We start from the raw sequence: 21,026 nt of genomic DNA, 5'->3' as shown, positions 1-21,026 counted from the left end.
GGATTCTTTACTCTGCATAAGACAAAGTTTATGGCGATCAAAGCAAATCCATAAACAGATTCCTTCCGAGACAAACAACATCATTGTATTATGGGATGTCTATGGGCGCAATTTACTATTACATATAAAGATAATATTCCCTTCCTTTATTTATTTAGGCACTACAGTCTGGTAAGTTGAGGAAAGGAGCCTGATCCACACCCCGGATCAGTAGGAGGCAGAAACGCCCCTTAGCAAAGGTGACCAGCTGCCATTAAACACCAGAAGAAGAAGAAGAGGCAGAGGAAGTATAAAAAGATGAACCTGCCCGGTCACATGGTTTGCGCTGCAGCTGACAACAGTTAGCGGGAACCCCTTATAACTCATAAGTTGTTGTTCTTTGTGTTTTCTATCCACATATCATTTATTTTCATCAACTCTGTGTTTTTACTTTGTGTATAGACAACACGCTGTACCCAAAAAGGTGAGATCAAATATCTTTATCACATTATACTTGCTAGACTTGAGTGATTGTGTTGTTCTGCTCAGGCATTAAGATATCAGAAATAGGGGTTATTGTCCAGTTACTGCACCCCAGAGACCTGAGATGAAACAGGAACTGACACTGAAAGTTGTATTTCTGGATATGGAGAAAATAGATGTAATTGTTACACACTGTAATGGCTTATCCACGTTGATGCAAATATTATCAATGATGTCAATACAAAGCAGCGCCGTTGTATTTATTTCAACTAACTTTGCTGCTATTGTTTTAAACTGCCATTTGACAAGTTGACCATCATTATTTCTCGCGACGTTTGTGTGACGTTCTCACTCTCCTTAGTTAACATGTCTCTCTCCTCTCTCTACCTTTTTAACAGGTCGAATTGTCCAAACAGGTTCCAATGAAGATGTCCTCCTCTCCTGCTTCCCCTGTCCTCCTAAACACTGGAGCATCCATGCCCATCGTGGGTTTGGGGACCTACAAGCTGGAGGATCCTGAAGAGGTTTATCGGGCTGTGGACGCAGCGCTGGATTCTGGTTATCGGGCCTTTGACAGTGCCGCTCTGTACGAGAATGAAGCTCAATTGGGTCGAGCTCTGAAAGAACTCCTACCTAAACATGGCTTAACCAGAGAGGATGTGTTCATAACCAGGTGAAATATAAACTGGCTGGAATATAAACACCATCCATCTATTTTCTTGTCGATTAGACCAGCGGTCCCCAACCTTTTTTTGCGCCACGGACCGGTTTTATCTAAGACAATATTTTCACAGACCGGCCTACATTTGCTCGATAATGGTTAATGACGCAGCTGTCCTGGCGTAGTCTAATAATAAATCATCCGCAGTGGTCTCATGTCAAATGCAAACATCAACAGACAATAAACAATTTTTTTTTCATAAATTATTAACCAACATCTCTGTAAACAAAAGTATTTATTTTAGAATAAATGTTTCAAAAAACTAGATTCAAGTGACTCCGCTGACGATGTATATTTTGAAATATTGCGACTCACAATCAGCGCATTCAACGTAGGAGAAATACCCGATCATTTATATATCAAGGTGAACAAGTCAATCAAATTAGTGGGAGCCCTGAGCTTGTTTCTCTACAACGAGCCGGTCCCGTCGAGGGGTAATGCGAGACAAAGACATCCGAAGTGTGTTCCGTATGTCCAGTCTGTAGTTGCAAAATTGCAAAATAAAACGTCTTCAGACTGATAATCAATAAAAAAAAAAACTTTCTGTGTGGTCCGGTAACAAATGCCTCACGGCCTGGTGGTTGGGGACCACTGGATTAGACGACCTCAGTCGTCTTGTCTCCAGCCGCTTTGTCCGCCTTGCGGGTCACGGGTGTTGCTAGAGCCTATCCCAGCAAACTACAGGCGAGAGGTGTGGTACCCACCAGACGCTTCTTGGGGCCACACACACAATCGCTCACACCTACGGACGATTTGGATTGATCACTTCACCTAAAATGCATGTTTTTTGGATTTGGGAGGAAGCCGGAGAAACTTCTTGCTGTGAGGCGACAGCGCTACCCACTACGCCCCCGTGCCACCCATATAAACAGCATTCAAAATATTATTTTTTTCCCTCGACCATATCAAGGCACTGAAGCTAAATCCAGTTTGACTGGATGAAAACTTTACCCTTTTCTTGATTGTTTCTCTCTGCAGTAAGTTATTTTCCAACAATCAGGGCGAGAGAGCGATGGAAGCGGCTCTGCACAGCCTCTCTCAGCTGGATTTGGGCTACATTGATCTCTACCTGATCCACTGGCCTGGCACACAGGGTCTGCCAGAGTCTGACCAACGCAACCCAGGTAAAGGTGTCTTAGTTTTCTTTGCTGTAGCAGCAACTATAACAAAATCATTCTTTGGGCAGATGTCTAAAGTGATTTATGAATGAATGATCTCCTAATTTAGAGATGAATCTTCTGACATTTAACGCTGACGATGACGTCATCATTAATAAACACATTAAATTCCAGGCAACCGAGCTCAGAGTTGGGCCACGCTGGAGGAGCTGCATGCTCAGGGGAAGCTTAAGGCCATCGGAGTGTCCAACTACACCGAAGCACACCTGAGAGAACTGATGCAAAGCTGCAAAGTCCGTCCTGCAGTGCTGCAGGTATAATGCATGGATAGACCGTATTTAGTAGGATATGGAGAAGAAGCTTAGAACAACATAACATGGTCGGTGTGGGAGTCGGTCCTGAGCCGCTGCTACTATGAGCCAGAGAAAACCCTTTCAGACGGGGCGAGAACATGCAAACTCTCCACAGAAAGGCCATATTGGGAGTACTAGAGTTTGAACCCATGGACCTCCTTGCTGTGAGGCAACAGCGCTAATCATTATGCCACTGTTCTCCTGCAATCAGGAAACAAGCTTTAGACACTTGTTTGGTGACAGAGTCCATATAGATATAGTTATTTATTTATTTTTCCAGGTCGAGTTTCACCCCAGGCTGTGCCAAAAAGAGCTAAGGAGTGTGTGTGAGGAGTATGGAGTGTGTTTTCAAGCCTACTCCTCCTTAGAGAAAGGAAAGCTGGTCACAGATCATGTGGTCATGGAGGTGGCAAAGAAGTATGACCGTACAACTTCACAGGTAAACATACACACAAAGCATACCAACTTATTAATAACCTTTTTGGCTCAGGCTGTAAAATGAGGTCTTTTGTTTCTCTCCAGGTCCTGTTGCGCTGGGCTGTGCAGCAGGGCGTTCCAGTCATCCCCAAATCGTCAAATCCAGACAGAGTAAAGGACAATGCCAAGATTTTTGATTTCTCCCTGAGTGATTCTGACATGGACAGACTGTCGGCTTTAGACAGGGGTGAGAGATGCTGCTGGGATCCATCAGAGGTGCTTTAATAGATCACTAGACTAGAGGAACAAGCATTATAGTCATCACACCTTCCACGGTGCCTGGACATGTAGGGGGGAAAAGGGAATATGAATTTAATCACATGAATTTAGCAGGTTAGATGTAATAAATGTATTGAGGATTAATCATGAAATACAGAGGATTTTTTCTTGTTCCTTTAAAATCCGTTAATGTAATTGTAAAACTGATTTCATATGCTTGTTCTCTCTTACTGGCCTTTCATCAAACTTACCATAGTACCTTGAAATCATCCAAACATGCAGTATTTTTTGTTCCTAGTTTACAATGAGAAAAGCACAAGTATAGCTTAAATTGTTTTTTTGGAAAATAAAATAAAGGTGACAAAATCATCTCAGCAATTTCAATTCAATTCATTCAAATTAACCTGGCTAATATTCCAGTACATAACTTATAATACAATACGCACACTTTCATTCATCCACACAGACAGGGCTCCCATCCTTTTCCAGCAGATTCTGAGTCAACGCCAGGGTCATTTTCGTCCAACTACCCAGTTATAACTTCCAGTAAATTCAAGTCAAAGATAAGGTGGTGCCAAAAGGATGTAAGATGTTAACATTTAAAGCTAGAATGGCACATATATCTGCCAATACCCAACAAACAGCATCTTTTAATTCAGTCAAGCATTATCCAAAATCAAATTCTTGTCTCTCTAACCATTTTCATTTTTCACAGGGCAGACAACTCCCTGTGGAAAAAAACAATCAGGTTGATCTCGATTTTTATCGCACAATTTTTATTTATTTTTAGCATAATAGTCCCCATTCAGACAACTACTGCAACTTTATTACGCCTCGCCGTTCTATTTTAAAGTTATGGAGGTAGAGACTTACGGATCAAGCCACAGAGAAGAACGCAAGAAGAACGGGGCAGGAGACAAAACGTGAAAGTCAGTGTTCCTTTATATGTTCTTAAGGGCCATCCACAAAGTTCGTCTCTGCGGCATCAAAAACAAAACTCAAACAAACTGAAATGGCGCTTATCTCACGGTTTCTCCGCCCAGCCCAAACCTGAACGTCCGTGGGGCAGCCACTCGTCCAAGCCTCCTGCGCCGTTCACCAAGAAGCGCTTTCCAGTGATACAAATTAGTCCGCACATCACAAGACAAATACCAACAAATGGGAGATCTCGAAAGCAGTTCGCTGCTAATTCAGCGTTAGATGTTCAAGTTCAAAGTTGTTTGGCGTGGCGCTACACCTGATACGACTGTTATCTTAATGACGTAAGCAGCATTACGGAAAATAGGAGGATCTCCTTCCTCCATCTATAAGGGGAACAGACCAGAGCCTTGTTTTCTGTAGTGTGTCAGCGTTAATTCTTTATTGTCATTACATTGTAGTTCATCTTCACGACAAGCAGTTATACATACGGTGGTCTTAGATTATATCATCATCCAATACGAGGAGAGCAACAGTAAAGAGTTAGTATCACAGCTATGTTTGTCCGTTGACCACATTCAACACCCCCGCCCCACTACACACTCATTTTTTACGGGTGCCAAATTAATAAATAGGACACAGGAACAAATAAATAATCAAATGAATAAGTACAATACATAAATCATCAACAAGGTGCACACATTTCGCTCTCCAAGGTTTCATAAAGGGCCATTTTACACAGCCACAAGGCAGACAGAACACAGCACAGCCACAGGTCAGCGTGTTTCATTAAGGCAAAGCAGCCCTGAGAGCACAGTTCATCTGATTGGCTCACTTTCTACCTCAGTGGTTGGGTCCAAAAAAATAAATAAAGCCAGTCAGAGAAACTGATACTTCTCAAGTTCAGCCAAACCAAAGAGAATTGATCGGCTTTCAGAGCTGCTGTGTCTCCAAGGACAGATGGCAGTGTTTGGTTTGGAGTACTTTGCTTGACCCAGGTCAAGAGAGATAGTGAAATTAATATCAAAACAGGTAACAAAGTTCAGGTCCGGTGACAAAGGGTAATGGAGCCAACACTGTACAAGTCCCTCACTGAGGTTAGAATACATCTCGCCATAGAGGGCAAACCAGAGCAAAAGATAACGACAAATAACAGCTGAGTAACAAAATACCGTAAACATATCAAAGAAGTTTTAAAGCACTTCATAATTTTTTGACAAAGGGTGCTATACAAAGATATAGCATCAAGTCAAGAGATAAAAAAAACACAAAACGAATGAGGCTAAATGTAGCGTGAGGCGCTGCTGGCAGGATCCGTCCTAACATTGAGTTGAGCTGCATTTCTCTGGCAGACTCACAACAGATGGAATAAAATATAAAACAAATCTCATATTTGTGCTCCAAACCAACAACTTTTACAAAAAGCTGACAACAGTTATGGGAAGAAGCTTCTAAAGTAGACAGATGGAGACGTAGATAGTGAACTCATACTGATAGATATTACTGTTGCGTCACTTATTTGCCTCCCCAATCTTTATTGTTTATTTGTTTATTGAACCTCTGGGTCAAACTTTAATTTTTTTTATCTCACAAAATTATCATTTGTGTTTATAACCTTCAGATCCTAACACTCAAGTATTTGTTCCACTGCTGTGATCCCATCAAATGATTAATTATGTCAACTAACAAGTCAAGAATGGACGGCAGAACGTCCGCCTTCGGATTTGATTCGATAATGGTCTGGCTCAATTTAGCATATCGCAAACTGATAATTGTCAGTGGATATTAAGGACTGTGAATAATCTAACGAGAGCCATAAAGAGTGTGATTATTTAACAATAAATAACATCAACCGTTTTCATAAGGTCTTTGTCAGAGTAGATTCATTATTAATACTTTCTGAAGAATACTGCTGATACATGAGCACACAGGTATAGGTAGCACTTTGGTGGAGTAACAGTTGCAGCCACGGACAGGTCCCGCTACTCCAAGGAACGAGCACGGCTAACAGCTTCCACAGATACTGATGTCTTCTGGAATGTTCGATTCTCAGTGAACATGTTACACTGAAGGATGAGATCCAGGAACAGAGGCAGCAGTTTTGTAAGCCTGAAAATCTCGATCACAACGGAATTTAGAGTGACCCCCCCCCCCCGGCCAAAAAAAAAGGCTAAGGCTAATATTAAAAGCTGTTTGTGCAGTTTCACATCACTTGTTTTTAATTTTTTTTTTACATTGCATCGGCTCATGTGCACAACAAAATCAATGTCCAATTGACCAGTGAGAAGTTTTTAAAACCCGAGTTCCGAGACCTGCAGTGATTTCAAGTTCTGGCTGTATGGATCCAATAAAGAGAGAGGCTCTTAGAATGAGGGAAAGATTCCTTCATTATGATACGACCAAGGAAAAGCAGTGTATAGTATGTGATGGATGCAGCGAGATGAGTTTTAAAATCCTAACCAATTTTAAAATCAAGTGTTGCATCGCACACACACGATTTCCTCGCTTCACATAACTTCCCTTTCCTAATTCAACTTTCCTATCCCTTTGACGAGACAGGGTGAGCATAAGCGTGCTGGCTGATGCTAGCGTCCATGGCGGGAATGTCTGCTATTCCTTAGCAGCTCCAAGATACCGTGGCGATTTTAAATCCAAAAATAAGAAGCACGTTTTATGTTATTGAGGTGGCCATGACGACTGTGAGCAGATCAGGAGGTTTAAGACTGGATATGTAAATTAACTCAGGCAATCTGGTCTGAACATTACAGTTGACATTTTCCCTGTAATCTGAGGCTTTCATAAATGTAGGATGTTGTACTGAGGACACACTGAGCATCGTTCACATTAAAACGGGAATTAAATAAAAAGCTACCACTGTTTCCAACATGCAAAAGCCACAAATAGAACAAATCAAGACGTATCTACACCATACGGTTCACTAACACACACACAAAAAGCAGCTTTTCCTCTTTGTCTGTCATGTCTGTGTGCCAACCTGGCCTGCCCTGCGTCATTCATATCGCGGTTCTCTGCAAAATCACGTCAGATAGCATTTCCTTTGTGTGTTGAATTTGTTTCATGGTCCTAAAACCTGTAAGACCCTCTAAAATTGCCATTATTAGAAAAATTGAGTTCTTCTTTATTCTGGAACAAGGACTCTCTCCTGAAAATGAATGGATCTCAACACTTGAACTTTTGGTTCATGCATGCAGCCACGGCACTGAGATTTGATGCAGAGGATGTACGCGGTACAGTCAAACAAAAAACAGGAGGGTCTGATGACCTCCTGCAGCTCTGGATCGTGTGGTAAAGGTTTGTATACCACTATGGAGCCATGCTAAAAGGTAGTACTAGCCAATAATGGGAAGGCGGTCAGAAAAGCAGGACTGAAGAAAAGCACAAGTCAAGGTAGAGAAGACAAAAGTACTTTGAGAGAAAGATGGCAAGAAGAGAGAAAGACAGTATCGCACGCACACACACAAAAAATAAAAACTGTCTTTGACTAACAAGCAGAAATTGATGCTGGCTGATTTATAAGTAAGAACAGATCTAAACGCACTTAAAGACACAAACATGCACACACATATACACCGAGCCTTATTAGGAAGTTTCCAAATCTCATCGGTATCCAGGCTGCCCGGCTGAGCGGGACACGACTGTGCCGGAAAAAGCTTAACATCTCTTCGTCTTCTCCTCAGTTCCTGTCTTTGCTAAAAAAAATCCTCGTCTCCCAGAATCACTGTCCTTACTGCCTCGCCCGATTCTCCACACCTACATCCCAGTCCGTTTCATGAAAGCAGAATTGCACAGAAGCACAGAAGAAGAAGAATGTGTCAAAACACAGGCTATATTCTGGGGGGGTGTCAGGATCGGTCAAGGTGGGGCTCAGGTCATTGGCGGGACCTAATGAGGGAGTGGCACCAGGATATCCACATAGTTGATGGGGAAGAAGCCTGACTGGCCGTTGATCATGCCCTCGTACCAGTTGTCGTCGATCTGGTTGGTCAGGGTGATGACGTCACCTTCTTTGAAGCCCAGCTCACCTTCGTTCTCCGGTTCAAAGTCATACAGGGCTCTGCAACAGGGCTGATCGATGGGAGCTGTGAGAGAATGGAAAGACGGGCCAAGTCAAAAATCTAACAAAAAAATAAAGACATAAATAAAGCACTAAATCTCTAGGGTCCGTCTGTCGAGAACTTCCATTCGAGTCGGTCACCAAATCTGCTGAACCAGCAGCTGCTCATAGATCGGGAGATGCTGCAGAAACTGTTGTCAGTCTGAACACTGAAGTCAACCTGATAAATGGACTAGAACGAAGACACGGTGCAGCACGAGACAAAGTAAAAAAAAAATAAACATCTCAGAAGGACCACTGATGACAGCCAGCAGAGGGCAGCAATTCGCCGCTGCAGCATCGACTCTGCCTTTTCCGAAGAAGAAGAAACGGCACCATCACCTGTTTGAACCACAGTGATCGGATACTATAGGACACAATTCGTGGTCTCATCTTTCTTTTGACTACTAAATAGCATGTTACTAAGATTATGCCATTTGTGAAAAAAAAGCAATGATATCTCCGAACGAAAGCTGATCCAACTAGCTAATTAATGAAATGATGACATCATGAACTTGTCAGTGCCTCACATCAAGTTTTCATGGATGATTAAATCCCTCAAGAACGAGAGCAGCGCTTGCTTTAGATGTGCTAACAGTAGCTGCAGCTTGCAGGGGGGGGGGGGGGGAACTATAATCTTTCACGCAAGCAAACACGTCTACCCTTCATTTTTTAGATACATTCAGGTGTTTCCCTCAATCTGGCCTGCTCTCCTAGAAAAAAAATGTGAATTTCGGGACACATTTTGAATGAATGAATTTTTTACAGTGTTTAGTACAGAAGAGAAGTGCTGACGAGTTCCCCACCTGGTGATCTTCCGGGCGATTTGGCAGAGTGTATCCCTCCGTTGTGGCTCTCGCTGGGAGGCAGAAGCTCCAGGGTCATTCGGGGTTTAGGACTGTACTCCTTCCTCGGTTTACTTGACACTTCTTTTATCCTGGACACAGATCAGATTTTATTCATCCATCTTTCTTTTTTTTTTTTTACTCGGTTTATTTCGATACGCAGCCGAGCTGAGCGATCGATACCTGTCCTCCATCTTGCTGGTGAGCTGTTGGAGGATTTCAGCAGAGCGGCTGTGGTATTCCAACTGAGCTTGAACCAACGCTGCCAGCTGGCTCACCTGCTCTATCTGCAAAAAAAAAAAACCCCACACACACAGACACCTTTGTTCTATAGTACGATACATGAGTATCCATGTCTGGTCTAGTACTGGATTACTTTGTTTTTCCACTGCTTTTTCATATTAATGTTATCGACTAGAAATGCACTTTGAGCGTGTCGTGTTTTGCAAAGGCCGCAAAAAATATCATGGAGGAACTGACAAATTCAATCCAAAATCAAATCGACCTCATTTCAAGTCCGTGTAAAATGTAATTAAAATATGAACACTAAGGTATATCCTCTTGGTAGGGTTCTTTTCAGTACTTGGTACTGAAATGTAGCCTTTATTGATTAAAGGAGAAGCAGGAATCAGTTGTACTGAAGTCTTTTGATCGGTACTTTTACTCGAGTATATCAGGCTACCAGACCTGAAACGATCGTGCAAATAAGTGATAGTTGCATCCCAGCAGTCCTTACATCACTCTCCAGCAGGTTAAACATGCTCTGCTCTGCGATCTCTTTGCTCTCGTCAAACTTCTCCAGTGCCTGTTTTATCTCCTCATCCTGGACTTTACCCTGACGCTTTTTTTTGTAGTCAAAGTCCAGACGTCGGCCCTCCATCTTCTTCAGATGGTGCTGCAAGTTGGAGGGAGACATTTATGAGTTCCTGCACAGCAGTTATTCCACAGCAATGCAACCCATGACTGACGTTTACTCACCTGTATCTCTTTGAGGTCTTTGTCGTGGAGGTTCTGCAGCGGGTCGATGAAATTCTGTTTCACCTCCATGTCCAGAGCATCCTTTACCTCACCGAGCTCCTTCATTGATTCACTGGCATCAATCAGTGCCAAGCCTAGACGGGTGAGATGAAGGCAAAATAGGGCGGTAAATGGTGACATTTTCCTATACTGGTAGATAAAAGGGCTATTTCATTGTTTAAACTGTTTTACAAGAAACACACGTGCAGTAGAGAACACTCAGTGGGCTCTTTGCCTGCAGCCCACACCAGTTTTAACATCCTTTATACTGAGTAGGAGTGACTGCAGAGTCCATCATCGATGTGTTCAACCCACTAAATATAACTGAATTCCAAACAGGTCAGGCTGTTGATCAGAATTGGACATACATTTTTTTGTTGTATAACTTTTTCCAGATTGTGTTTCATTCATTTCTCTATAGCTATATTTTTTCTTTTTTTTTTACCAATTTAAAAAGTGGATGATTATTTATTTGCACACACTGTTATTGCAGGCAACAATATATTGGACTATAATATTTAAAGCCTAAATAAAGCATATCAAATTCACAACATATTTATTTTAAACCATGAATACAATACAGAATACAAATTCTTCATTGTTGTTAAAAGCCCGGGGCGGCGTTTCTTTGGACGGTGGCAGTAAACCTTGCAGGTCAGATATGCTTTCCCACTCACCAAAACTAGACTCCTCCCCCAACTCCCTTCCAAACTTCGACATGGCGTCGCCCAGGACAGACTCAGCCTGCGGGTAGCCGGGTCCCTTTTCCTGGCCACGGATCTTTGACATAGTGTTGATCATACTCAGCTTGGCTCGGGATGCTGCAGGGTTAATGGTTGCGTTTGAGGCTTCAGGTTGAGGTGGTTTCATTGCTCTTGTTGCCGTGAGTCCTACCTGGATTCGGTTGGAGGTATTCTGTAGTTTTGGTCATGATGTCCAACACTGCTCTGCTGGTGATGTCCACCTTCTACAGATAACAACACCAGGAAGACTTTGAGAGCTAAATCTTACTTATCTGAATGTGGATGCACATGAGAACAGCTGGAAATCAAATCACGGCAAAATCTACTATTGATTAGGTGTTCACAGTCAATCAAATCACAAAGAACGGTTTAAATGGATCAACACAACCTTTTTTTTATCCACAACCGGTGGTTTCAACGACTACTACAGTCTCAAAATAGTGATGATGAAGAAAAAAAAAGTTAGCTATCCACAGTGAGGGGGAGGAAGAATGCAGATCCAGCAGAAAAAAATACCATTCTGACAAAGCTGATGGATACAAGTGATTAAACAATCATTATTAATGGGGATTAATTAACTGGTGCCATGACCTGCAGCAACATAAACAACAGATCCTTTCATATCTGTTAACTCCTGAGACATTTGAACTTCATTAATGATATAAATCTCTGACAGGAGCTAATGTTAAGATAGCAATGACCACGCCTGTTTTAAAAATCCAACATTAACATGGGAAATAGATTTTTACCTTTTCCATTTCTTTGAAATCATCGTCAAGTTTGGTTCCTTCTGCACCTCCAACTTTCTCACTGACTTTCTGTAGCAGGAAAGACAATAACAGAGATCAACCCAATACCAGTTTGGACTCGGCTTTTGTTGTTGTTTGTTGCAGATTTTGGCTTTCTTCCTAATGTCTGTTCATTTGTCAGCAGAATTACTTGAAAACTACTGGCTGGAATTTATTTGAAATACGGAGGAAGTATGTTGGATTAGACTCTTATAATGAATGCATCACACATGGCCTGCAAAGAGTTTGACTTTGTGGAACAACTCTAACTTTGGTTACATAGAAACCCCGATGTTTCATAGCAATGTCCTTTTTCCTCTATGAACTAGACAATTGGGGAAAACTAAAACCTGCAGAATCCTGTGTTTCGAGCCAAAATGCATCTTTCTGATGGTGTACAGCAGGAAATGCCACAGAGTGACACCTCGCTTTCCGTTTGTCTCAGGAGGAGAGTGGGATTTCCACAGTCGTGACTCACATCAGCCACCCACGCATTAGTATGCTACACACGTTTAGGCATGCTGTACCGCTACCCATATAGGAATGTATTCATCTAGGCTACAAACGGCAGCAGCAGCAGAGGACTGCAGAGGAGGAAGAGTTCACAGAGATGTCTAATAATGTAATATCTGTCTAATATAATTATGATATAATGCCCAGTGAGGGCGGCACGGTGGCGCAGTGTGTAGAGCTGCTGCCTCACAGCAAGAAGGTTCACGGGTTACAGCTCTTCGTGTGCAGAGTTTGCATGTTGTCCCCGTGTCCGTCTGGATTCTCTCAGGATTCTCCTTTTCCCTCCCACCACCAAAAACATGCAACAGAGGTGTGTGTGTGTGTGTGTGTTGTTTGTGGCCCACAATGACCTGGCGTCTCATCCGGGGTGTAACTCTGCCTCCCGCTTGCTTTCCGATATTTCATAAAAACACCTCGTAAACAGACAAAAAAACAACAACAGACGATTGCGGCGGCAAAGTCGAACAGTCGCTAGTTGCAAAGGTCGCATGTCGACATGTGGTTAGAATGGAAATAAAAAAAAAAGATGCACTAGTAAGTTAAAGATACAAAACCACAGCAGGACGAGAGTGAGACGGACAAACAGATTAGGAAGAAGATGCAGTCGTCATGGAGACAGGGATCTGACTGGTCCCACACACATAACTTTGTCTCTCTGTAGCGCTACTTACCTCCTACATGACGTATCATCCACAAACACGCTACGGAAATGACCTTCCACACACTAAACACTCTTAAATCTGATAATCTTCTATTGTAAATGCTTACTGAGCCATCTGTCTGATGTCCTGCCCGTGTAGAGTTTTAAACGTAGTGCCTCACCTCCATCTTGAAATGATGGATAATGAGGTTTTCTGTTATCATAAACATTTGGGAAAATTTATCAGGTTACTATAATTGGTACCTAGTGTTTCGGTATCACCTGGTACCTTGCAACGGGTAGTAACAGGAGATGGGGAAACACTGTAGACCACTGATTAGTGATAGAATATCCCGCAAAGCACAAACATATGCTGCCATTTTTAAAAGTTACTTTAGGGACTGTAATTTTTTATGCATCCACCATACAGAAGAGGTGCAGATATTGCTGTGTTCAGTGACTATTCTCTCATTATTATACCTGCATGCAATAAATTCAACATTCCAACACTGTCCTGCAGAGGGCACTGCGGAGACATATCCCGTTTCCTGTATTGGCTTCTTTTTCCAATTGAAAGCCACAGAAAATTAATAATAAAATTAATCACAGAGAAAAACTCTCACAATGGGACCGTGGTTGCGGTAAATGGTTCACACCCACAAAAGATCATTAAGTGGAACTAACAACCATTTAAACCACCGAGGCATTAACAACCCCCCCCCATCTGCTCTACATCTCTCTCTCCAGACATGTTTTCATCTCGTGATCACTCGTTTTCCATCCTCCTGCTTTTGCTGCATCGTATGGAGGAGAATCAGAAACGCGAACCAGGTAGGAGACTCTGGAAGTCGCTTCATCTGTCGGTCTGAACTGCTGCCAAAACACCCAGACGCCATCATGGACAAGGAATGTGTGACCAATATTCCAAATTCTATCAATATTCGCTTCTTAATTAGCCAGACATCCCCAGTGATTTTCCTGCATTTTAAAAAGACATTTTCAAACCGAGTCAGAGTATCAACTTTGATCCACTCGCATCGAACCCACAGATGAGGTCATCGAGACAACTGTGGCACATCTTGATCAAGTTTTAACATGAAACTCCCCAGCACCTATAATAGATGAACTTAGCACAATAGCAAGTGTAGGCTAATCTTTCCTTTTGAATTTTGCCAGATATCTTGTGTTAAATATGTGCTTCACTCCGGGGCAGGAAAGACGACATCGGGAGTTTTGACAGTGAGAAGAATAATGAGAAGACAGATGATGGAAATAAACGACAAAAATATAAAAGTAGAAGCAGATGAGTGCAGAAAAATTCATGTGAGGAAGAAAGGGGATGAAGAAAAAGAAAAAAGGATGTTGTGGTCTGAGGGTTGATGGTCGACAGGAAATTATAAAAAGAAGATAAAGAGACGAGGAGGAGAAGAAAACAACAGGACGACGAGTGTGGAGCTCTCCTCGGTGATCTGACGATGCGCTCTAATCCTCTGGAGGTTCGATTGCAGCAAAGAGGACCGGTGACGGCGCAGCAGCTCACAAACAGTCCTGAATTATTAACGACAGCAGAAGAAGACTGATCTACAGCACGATGCTCATCTGCAAGACCATAATATGTAACATCTGAAAGATGAAATCAGATGTGCAGCAAAGAGTTGGTCTACGCGCTTCCATAACCGCTCACGATGGAGTGGACCATACACAAGTCCAACATGGAGGATCAAAAGCAACAACACAACGTTGTGAATCTGTATTAAACATGCTTCTGCCAGATCCCGTTCCTGCCCATCCGTCTCTGGATTTGAACATTAAACTCCTCAAAATGTAAAACTGCTGTAGTCTGAGCCCAGCTTGCTCATACTCGCCAGCTCCAGTAGCTTTTCCCCCCTCATGTGTGAAACAGTTGGTTATATAACAAGGCTTCGTTGGGCCGGAACGCTGCTATATAAAGACGAGGTCACGTCACTGGCAGAAACGCAATGGTGGAGAAAATGTGCAATAAAATGTGTCAAACTAAAGAGGCACTGGCAGGAAACCTGGAGATGAGCTGCTCGGATGAAGAGCAGGGAAACATCCGAGCCTTGATAAAAAACAAAATTAAAAGAGAGCGATTGAGACATTCTGTCCTCAGATATAAGATATTAGAAAACAGAACAATGTTCCGGCTCCCCGAGGCCACCAAGAGATTCATGAGCTGCTGCAGCCGAGAGTCAAAAGCTCTGATAAATACCGCAATAACTCAAACGGGAAACTGCAATCATCCGTTAGAGACAGTCAGAGAGGATGTGGGAGGACAGAGAACATGCGTGCATGGGAGCAATATGTCGACTACGTCTTCATACACCAGCCTATATGTGAAGAGGAAGGATGGAGCAAGGAAAGGAAGTAAAACATGAAAGCGTGATGTACAGTCTGTCTGTGTGCGGCCCCAAGATGCACTGGCGACGCGTCCGGGGTGTACTCTGGTCTCACGCACAGCTGGGACAGGCTCCGAGACACCGAAAGACGAGACGATTGAGGTTGCATTAAAATGATCTTTACATGCAAAGGTCAAAATAAAAAAAGGACTGGCAGAAAAATCCGACCATCGAAAGGCGCGGATTCTTATCCCGGCTAATGAACGTATATGAAGGTAAGGATGTAAAGTTTTGGAGCGTTGCTCTGGACGAACCAACCACCCTTCAGACTCACCTAAAGAAACACGTTTCCATGGAAACTACCAGAAAACATCATTTGTAGCAACTGCAGTCTATGTACTGGTGTGTGTGTATGTGCATTGTGTTTACTCATCACCATGTACATAAATTATCACGACGTGTTAGAAGCATAAACTCCACTGCTGGTTGTTATTGATTATTTAAATGAGGTGTTTTATAATGAATGGGGGGGGGGGGGGGGGTTTCCACCGTCGTTAACTTTTCCCTTCTTTCGCTGAGCTTAAAGGAGGGGTGAGAATCCCCGAACCGGCTGATGGTAGCAGCTGACAGTGACGAGGTCAAAGGTCAACAGGAGGAAGAGGAGGAGAGAAACACACCCGCACTCCCGTGCAGAAGAGGAATGTGCCTTTCCCTGCCTCTCTATCACACACGATGCCCTCAAGGTCGATCAATTATTTAGTGCGCCAACCAGAGCTCTGACTTTTTGCGACTGCGCTTTCCCTTCGCACGCGTGTGTGTGTGTGTGGTTGTCACGACAACAATCTCCTGAAAAGGAGAGGGGTGTGCTAGATCAGGAAGCAACATAGAAAAAGAAGAACGGGCCTTTCCACACAATTTGTATTTCTTGCACGTCAGTCTCTTTTCATTCCCCATTCCTTTGCACCGCTTCCATCCCCTTCACCTTCCTCTCTTTTTCTTCACGTTTCTTAATTCCCCCCCGATTCCTTTGCACCCTCCCCTCTTTGCGCCCCCTCATAGGGACTACAGGTGGAAAGAAGCATATTTCCTACATGGTCAATGTTAAATTCTACACTTTTTGTGCATAAATAAATAAAAATTATGAGTTTCTTGTCCTAAATCGACAGTAAAAGACAGTCTTGTAGGTGAAAAAGGGGCGGGCCTAACTTAAATCCGATAACTTGTGTGATTCACTGTTGTGCTTCCGCACATCTAATTTAATTATTAATCCCCAGTGTGTTCCTTAAAATATAAACACGACAATAAGACGGTGCTGAGCCTCAGCCTCGTGTCCACGCGGACAAAATCATGATGTAATCGCAGGAGAAGAAGTGAAGGGTCATGAACTTAGCAAATTCACAGTACAATGGCGTAACGTTTGCGAACGCTTAGCTCTGATTGGCTGCAGGGCTCATGCAGACACCTTATCAGTGAGACTGTGGCAGACATATTGCCTCAGCCAGGATTGCGCAGACGACACCATGTGCTCCGTTTTGAACTGTTGAGTCACTTTTGTCTTATTGTCGTTTCTCATTTCTTTATTTCTCTCATGTTTTATTCAGCACGTTGGACGGAGGTGTCCCATTTCCAGCCCCAGCTGGTCGTGGGCTCAGCTTTTAAAAACGCCGCATGTAAAATGCTACACGTGCTGAGATGCGTCCCGTCCTCTCCTTACATCTGATTGGCTGTGTCACCGGCCAATAAGCACACACACACACACACACACACACACGGCTCCGACTGGAACGCAGGAATGCTCCCCTCGGGTTTCATCCTTCAGGAATAAAAACACTTCAGGGGTCAACGACAGTTCACCGATAGAGCCCGAGAGCTGCTGGGAATGAGAGTCGGACTGATAATAAACTTTGACCCATCAACGCGTAAGACGGGCTCAAGCATTGGATAACACTGAACAAACGGAGGCCAGGGATCCCATTGGCTGTAAATTCTGATATGAATACTTCAGTATTTATCTTTTACAAAATGTGAATTAAGAAAGAGAGGGTGGAGATGCTGAAGGAGGGAAAGTACGATTGAGCAAGTGAAGGGCAGACAGCATGAGCCCATTTCACAAAAAGATATTCTGAAAAGTCTGAATTTTATCACGATATACACTGAATTTGTTTTTACCAACTTCCGAGGTTTCAACCTGTACATTTTTGAGCTCTTGCCTGGAATTATTCATCTCTTTTGCCAAACGTCACACTGCCGCCCCGGTTACAGCAGCCCTGCTTGCTTTGTATGGCCATGAATAAAGCATGTTAATGAACTGGATCTCAGGGCTCTGTGGTTTACCAACACCAGAGGGATGACCAGGCTGGTTCAAATTTCAATTCAAGGAACAGATTCCCTCTCCTGATGTCCAGAGTCACCCGTGTCTGACTCCCCTGATGTTACCAGTCTCTGACCCCCCCCCCCCCACCCATTGATGCATCCCGTTCCCTCTGTCTCCATTAACATCTGCCGTTGAGTCACGGATCTATTTTGGGCCCGTCTCCCGCCTCCTCTTCATCTCACTGTTGCCACTTCAGTGAAAACATGATAACTGTTTTTTTTTTTTTTTAGCTCCTGTCTGACGCACAATTTTTCCAGGGAGTTGAACCACTTGTTAAGGTCAAAGCCTCTCCACTACAAATAGACACCGATATTACACCCCCCCCACCCCCACGCACACACACACCTAAAACAAACACATCACATTCCATTTAAAACCAATGCACCTTCAACACTTGATTAAACATACATTTTATTACCTCCTCATGAAATTTGTTCTTCTCCCTGTGTCTGCGCGGGTTCTCTCCAGCATTTGTTATAGGTGGACAAATGTGCAGACATTTGGGGGGGGGGCTGGATTCCTCTGGCTCTGTCGTTTCCAGTTTATGATTTAACAGAGACTCTGAGGCTCAAGTTTCTGTACCGGAGCGTAAAATAGATCGCATTGATTCTAACGCAGAGGAGGATAAACAGCCACATCCCATAGTAGCCCGATCCCTCCAGGTGATATCACCCCCACAGTGGTTGAATACTTTAATACTGTAATAGTTAAAAGAAGATATCGGTCTCATCCTCAGGTTTCAGAAATACCACAAACTCTTACAAACTGTTTTAGTGACTAATTTGCACGTTTCTATGGAATTTAAGAGTAGCTGGGCTGTTTGATGTGAATTCGTGACACGTTTCAGCGTAAATGTCCGTTTATGCAAAGCAGCGGTCAACCTGAAACAGTCAGAAAGAGAAAGCTGCACGATGGAAGGATTTACCGGATGTGTAGGGGTGATGGAAAGAATCAAAAGATGTAAAAAAAAAAAGGATTATTAAACGCATATTCAAAGGAAAGGAGGAATAGAAAATAAAAATCAGGCACAAGAGATTTACCGATCTGAAGCAAATTAGAGATGGGAGGATGGAGAAATAACAGAAGAGGAGATTATCAGAGAGAATACGGAAAAAGGATGGATAAGGCTTGGGGAGCGAGAATAACTCAAACAAGAAAAGAAACGTAATAAAGGGATGATGGAGGATAGTTAGAGAAAGGGCTCGATGATGGAGGGATGACTACAGGTGGAAAAGGAGAAGAGGAACCGGTGATGAGAGTGATTAGGAGATGAATAAAAAGGTGGATAACTGACGGCAGAAATGGAGGGATGGGAGTTTCAGAGAGGACAGAGGAAACAGAAAGGGGGACACGGACACACCGGCGTTCAGATTATACAGTATCCAAAGCGCGATGGAGGGGATTCCCAGGAGCAGCCTCACTTTCAATTCATGTTCTCTTACGTAATATCTCCGACGCGCGCGCGCGCGTGCGCGCGTGAGAGGGGTATACCCACATAAAAAAGCAGCGCGAGGAAACGGCCTGTGATGAATCGCGTTTTTAAAACATCTCCTTGATTTCAGAGGGATTTTTTATTAAAAAGCACAAAAGCAGAATTTAAGCCATTTTCAAGATATATTCACGATCTCAAATGGCCCGTTTGTTTCATCGACAGAAAATTTAATTAAATTGTTTGTTTTTTTTTGGCCTCAATTAATGGTAAAAAAGGAGAGATGATGGAAACAGACTGGGGGGGGGGGGGCGCTCTGCTCACCTGCGTGGCTTTATGGAACTGCTTCTTCAACCCCGCGACGGACATCACTGCGGAGGAAAGCGCCAAATACGCACAATGTGAGAATAAAAAAAATATATATGCGTGTGTGTGTATGTGGAGACGACACCGAGAAAAAACGGTGGTAAATCCTCCGGTTAATGTGCGTTTATCGGTAGCGGTGATTATTGGGAGCAAACCCCAGCTGGAGAGAGAGAGAGAGAGAGAGAGAGGACAGAGGAGAGAAAAAAACAACAACGGGAAAGATCGTCTAATGATGAGATGGCTCACCCACGTGGCAAGAAAATGCATTGCCCAGAATTAATGCTGCCTTTATAAAGTAGGGACGAAATAAATGGGGAAAATTATTTCCTCACACGTAGAATTTATTTGAACGCTGCTTAAAATCAAAACTAAAACTTTGTTTTTTAGTGAGTTTCCATTTTCCATTATAATCCATGTTATTTTTAATGGGTATCATTTCCTTTTTTTTTTTTTTTTTTTAATAATGAGAGAACACCATGACATGTGTCATGTGATGATTTGCTGCCTTTATTCACGCAATATGTCAAACAGGTTTGGTAATACTGTAAAATACTAAAAAACGAATTTAAGTAACTGCATTGCTCCCACGTTTGGTAATATCGAGCTATAAATGCCAACAGAACAGCATCACATTGATCCAACATTTAATTTTCTTCAGAACACATCCATACAGAAATATTTACATTAGTCTCCTGTCTAGACCAGTTGTAGTTCCAAAATCGACTCAGAGTGATACCTCCTCTTTGTGCTCCTCCTCGATTAGAAGTCGACTTTAATTCGTTAAAAACAGGCGAGATATTTAAGTCTCTCCGACAAAAGTTACTTGGAAAAGGTCGGTTTGAAGTTAACCCATAACTGCATGTATATCTCTCTTCTCCTGCTTCAGATGCGTCGCGGTGGAAACGATTCCGATTAACGGCGGCTCAGCTCGCGGTGCAGAAACGATCTCTGGCTGGGCGGGAGTCACGTTCAATGACGTCCGACGTCAACCTCACGAACTACGGAACTACGCTTTCACGACGCTTCTATCGTCCCTACAGCATACAATAACGCAACTACAACGAAACGGTGACGTCATCAGAGGTGAAGACCCCCCTGGGGACACGTAATGGCGGAGAAATGGACACTCCTTAGGGTTTTGTCGTTTTCAGCACCACGGACAGCTACGAGTGGGGAGGGCAGGGGGACAACGGTGCGTTCAGGCTGCTGGGAAAAAGATCACGCACCAGCAAATCGTTTTGTACATTATCTTTTATTCGTTTACAATAAATATTATTTGTGTTGCGTGGGGTGGGGGGGGGGAAGCCCCACACTACAACACGCAGCAGGAAGTGACATCACAGCAGTCGATAAATCTGTATTCAAGTGGAACTGAGCAAAGACGCTGAAGAGGACAGCCGCTAAAATGCTGCTCGCCTTGTTGCCGTCTCAATTCAACATGGTGGCATGCTAATTATAAATTACAGAATACTTGACCTAAAATATTCCTTATATAGAAACAATATATATAAATAGAGGGTTAAATTCATTCCCCGTATGCACATTGTGCACTCAAACCTAACTCAACCACAT

General features: G+C 43.1%; 2 protein-coding genes across 2 annotated transcripts; one reads left to right on the top strand and one right to left on the bottom strand.

Moving 5' to 3' along the window:
• The first annotated feature begins 890 nt into the window (after positions 1-890).
• On the top strand, positions 891-3,356 carry LOC137911381 (glyoxal reductase-like). Its single transcript, XM_068755746.1, has 5 exons — positions 891-1,135; positions 2,162-2,307; positions 2,476-2,615; positions 2,935-3,093; positions 3,177-3,356. The coding sequence occupies exons 1-5, from the start codon at positions 891-893 to the stop codon at positions 3,354-3,356; spliced, it is 870 nt and encodes a 289-aa protein (XP_068611847.1).
• Positions 3,357-8,171: 4,815 nt separating this feature from the next.
• Positions 8,172-19,457, bottom strand: LOC137911330 (endophilin-A1-like). The gene is made up of 9 exons (XM_068755689.1): positions 19,413-19,457; positions 11,737-11,805; positions 11,139-11,211; positions 10,922-11,065; positions 10,206-10,339; positions 9,964-10,122; positions 9,411-9,514; positions 9,189-9,319; positions 8,172-8,368 (listed from the first exon to the last, which is right to left on the bottom strand). The coding sequence occupies exons 1-9, from the start codon at positions 19,455-19,457 to the stop codon at positions 8,172-8,174; spliced, it is 1,056 nt and encodes a 351-aa protein (XP_068611790.1).
• Between the last annotated feature and the right edge of the window lie 1,569 nt (positions 19,458-21,026).

Source organism: Brachionichthys hirsutus, chromosome 23 (assembly GCF_040956055.1).
Source record: "Brachionichthys hirsutus isolate HB-005 chromosome 23, CSIRO-AGI_Bhir_v1, whole genome shotgun sequence".
NCBI lineage: Eukaryota > Metazoa > Chordata > Actinopteri > Lophiiformes > Brachionichthyidae > Brachionichthys > Brachionichthys hirsutus.
Note: the sequence above shows the minus strand (reverse complement) of the source record. Positions and strands in the feature narration are given on the sequence as shown.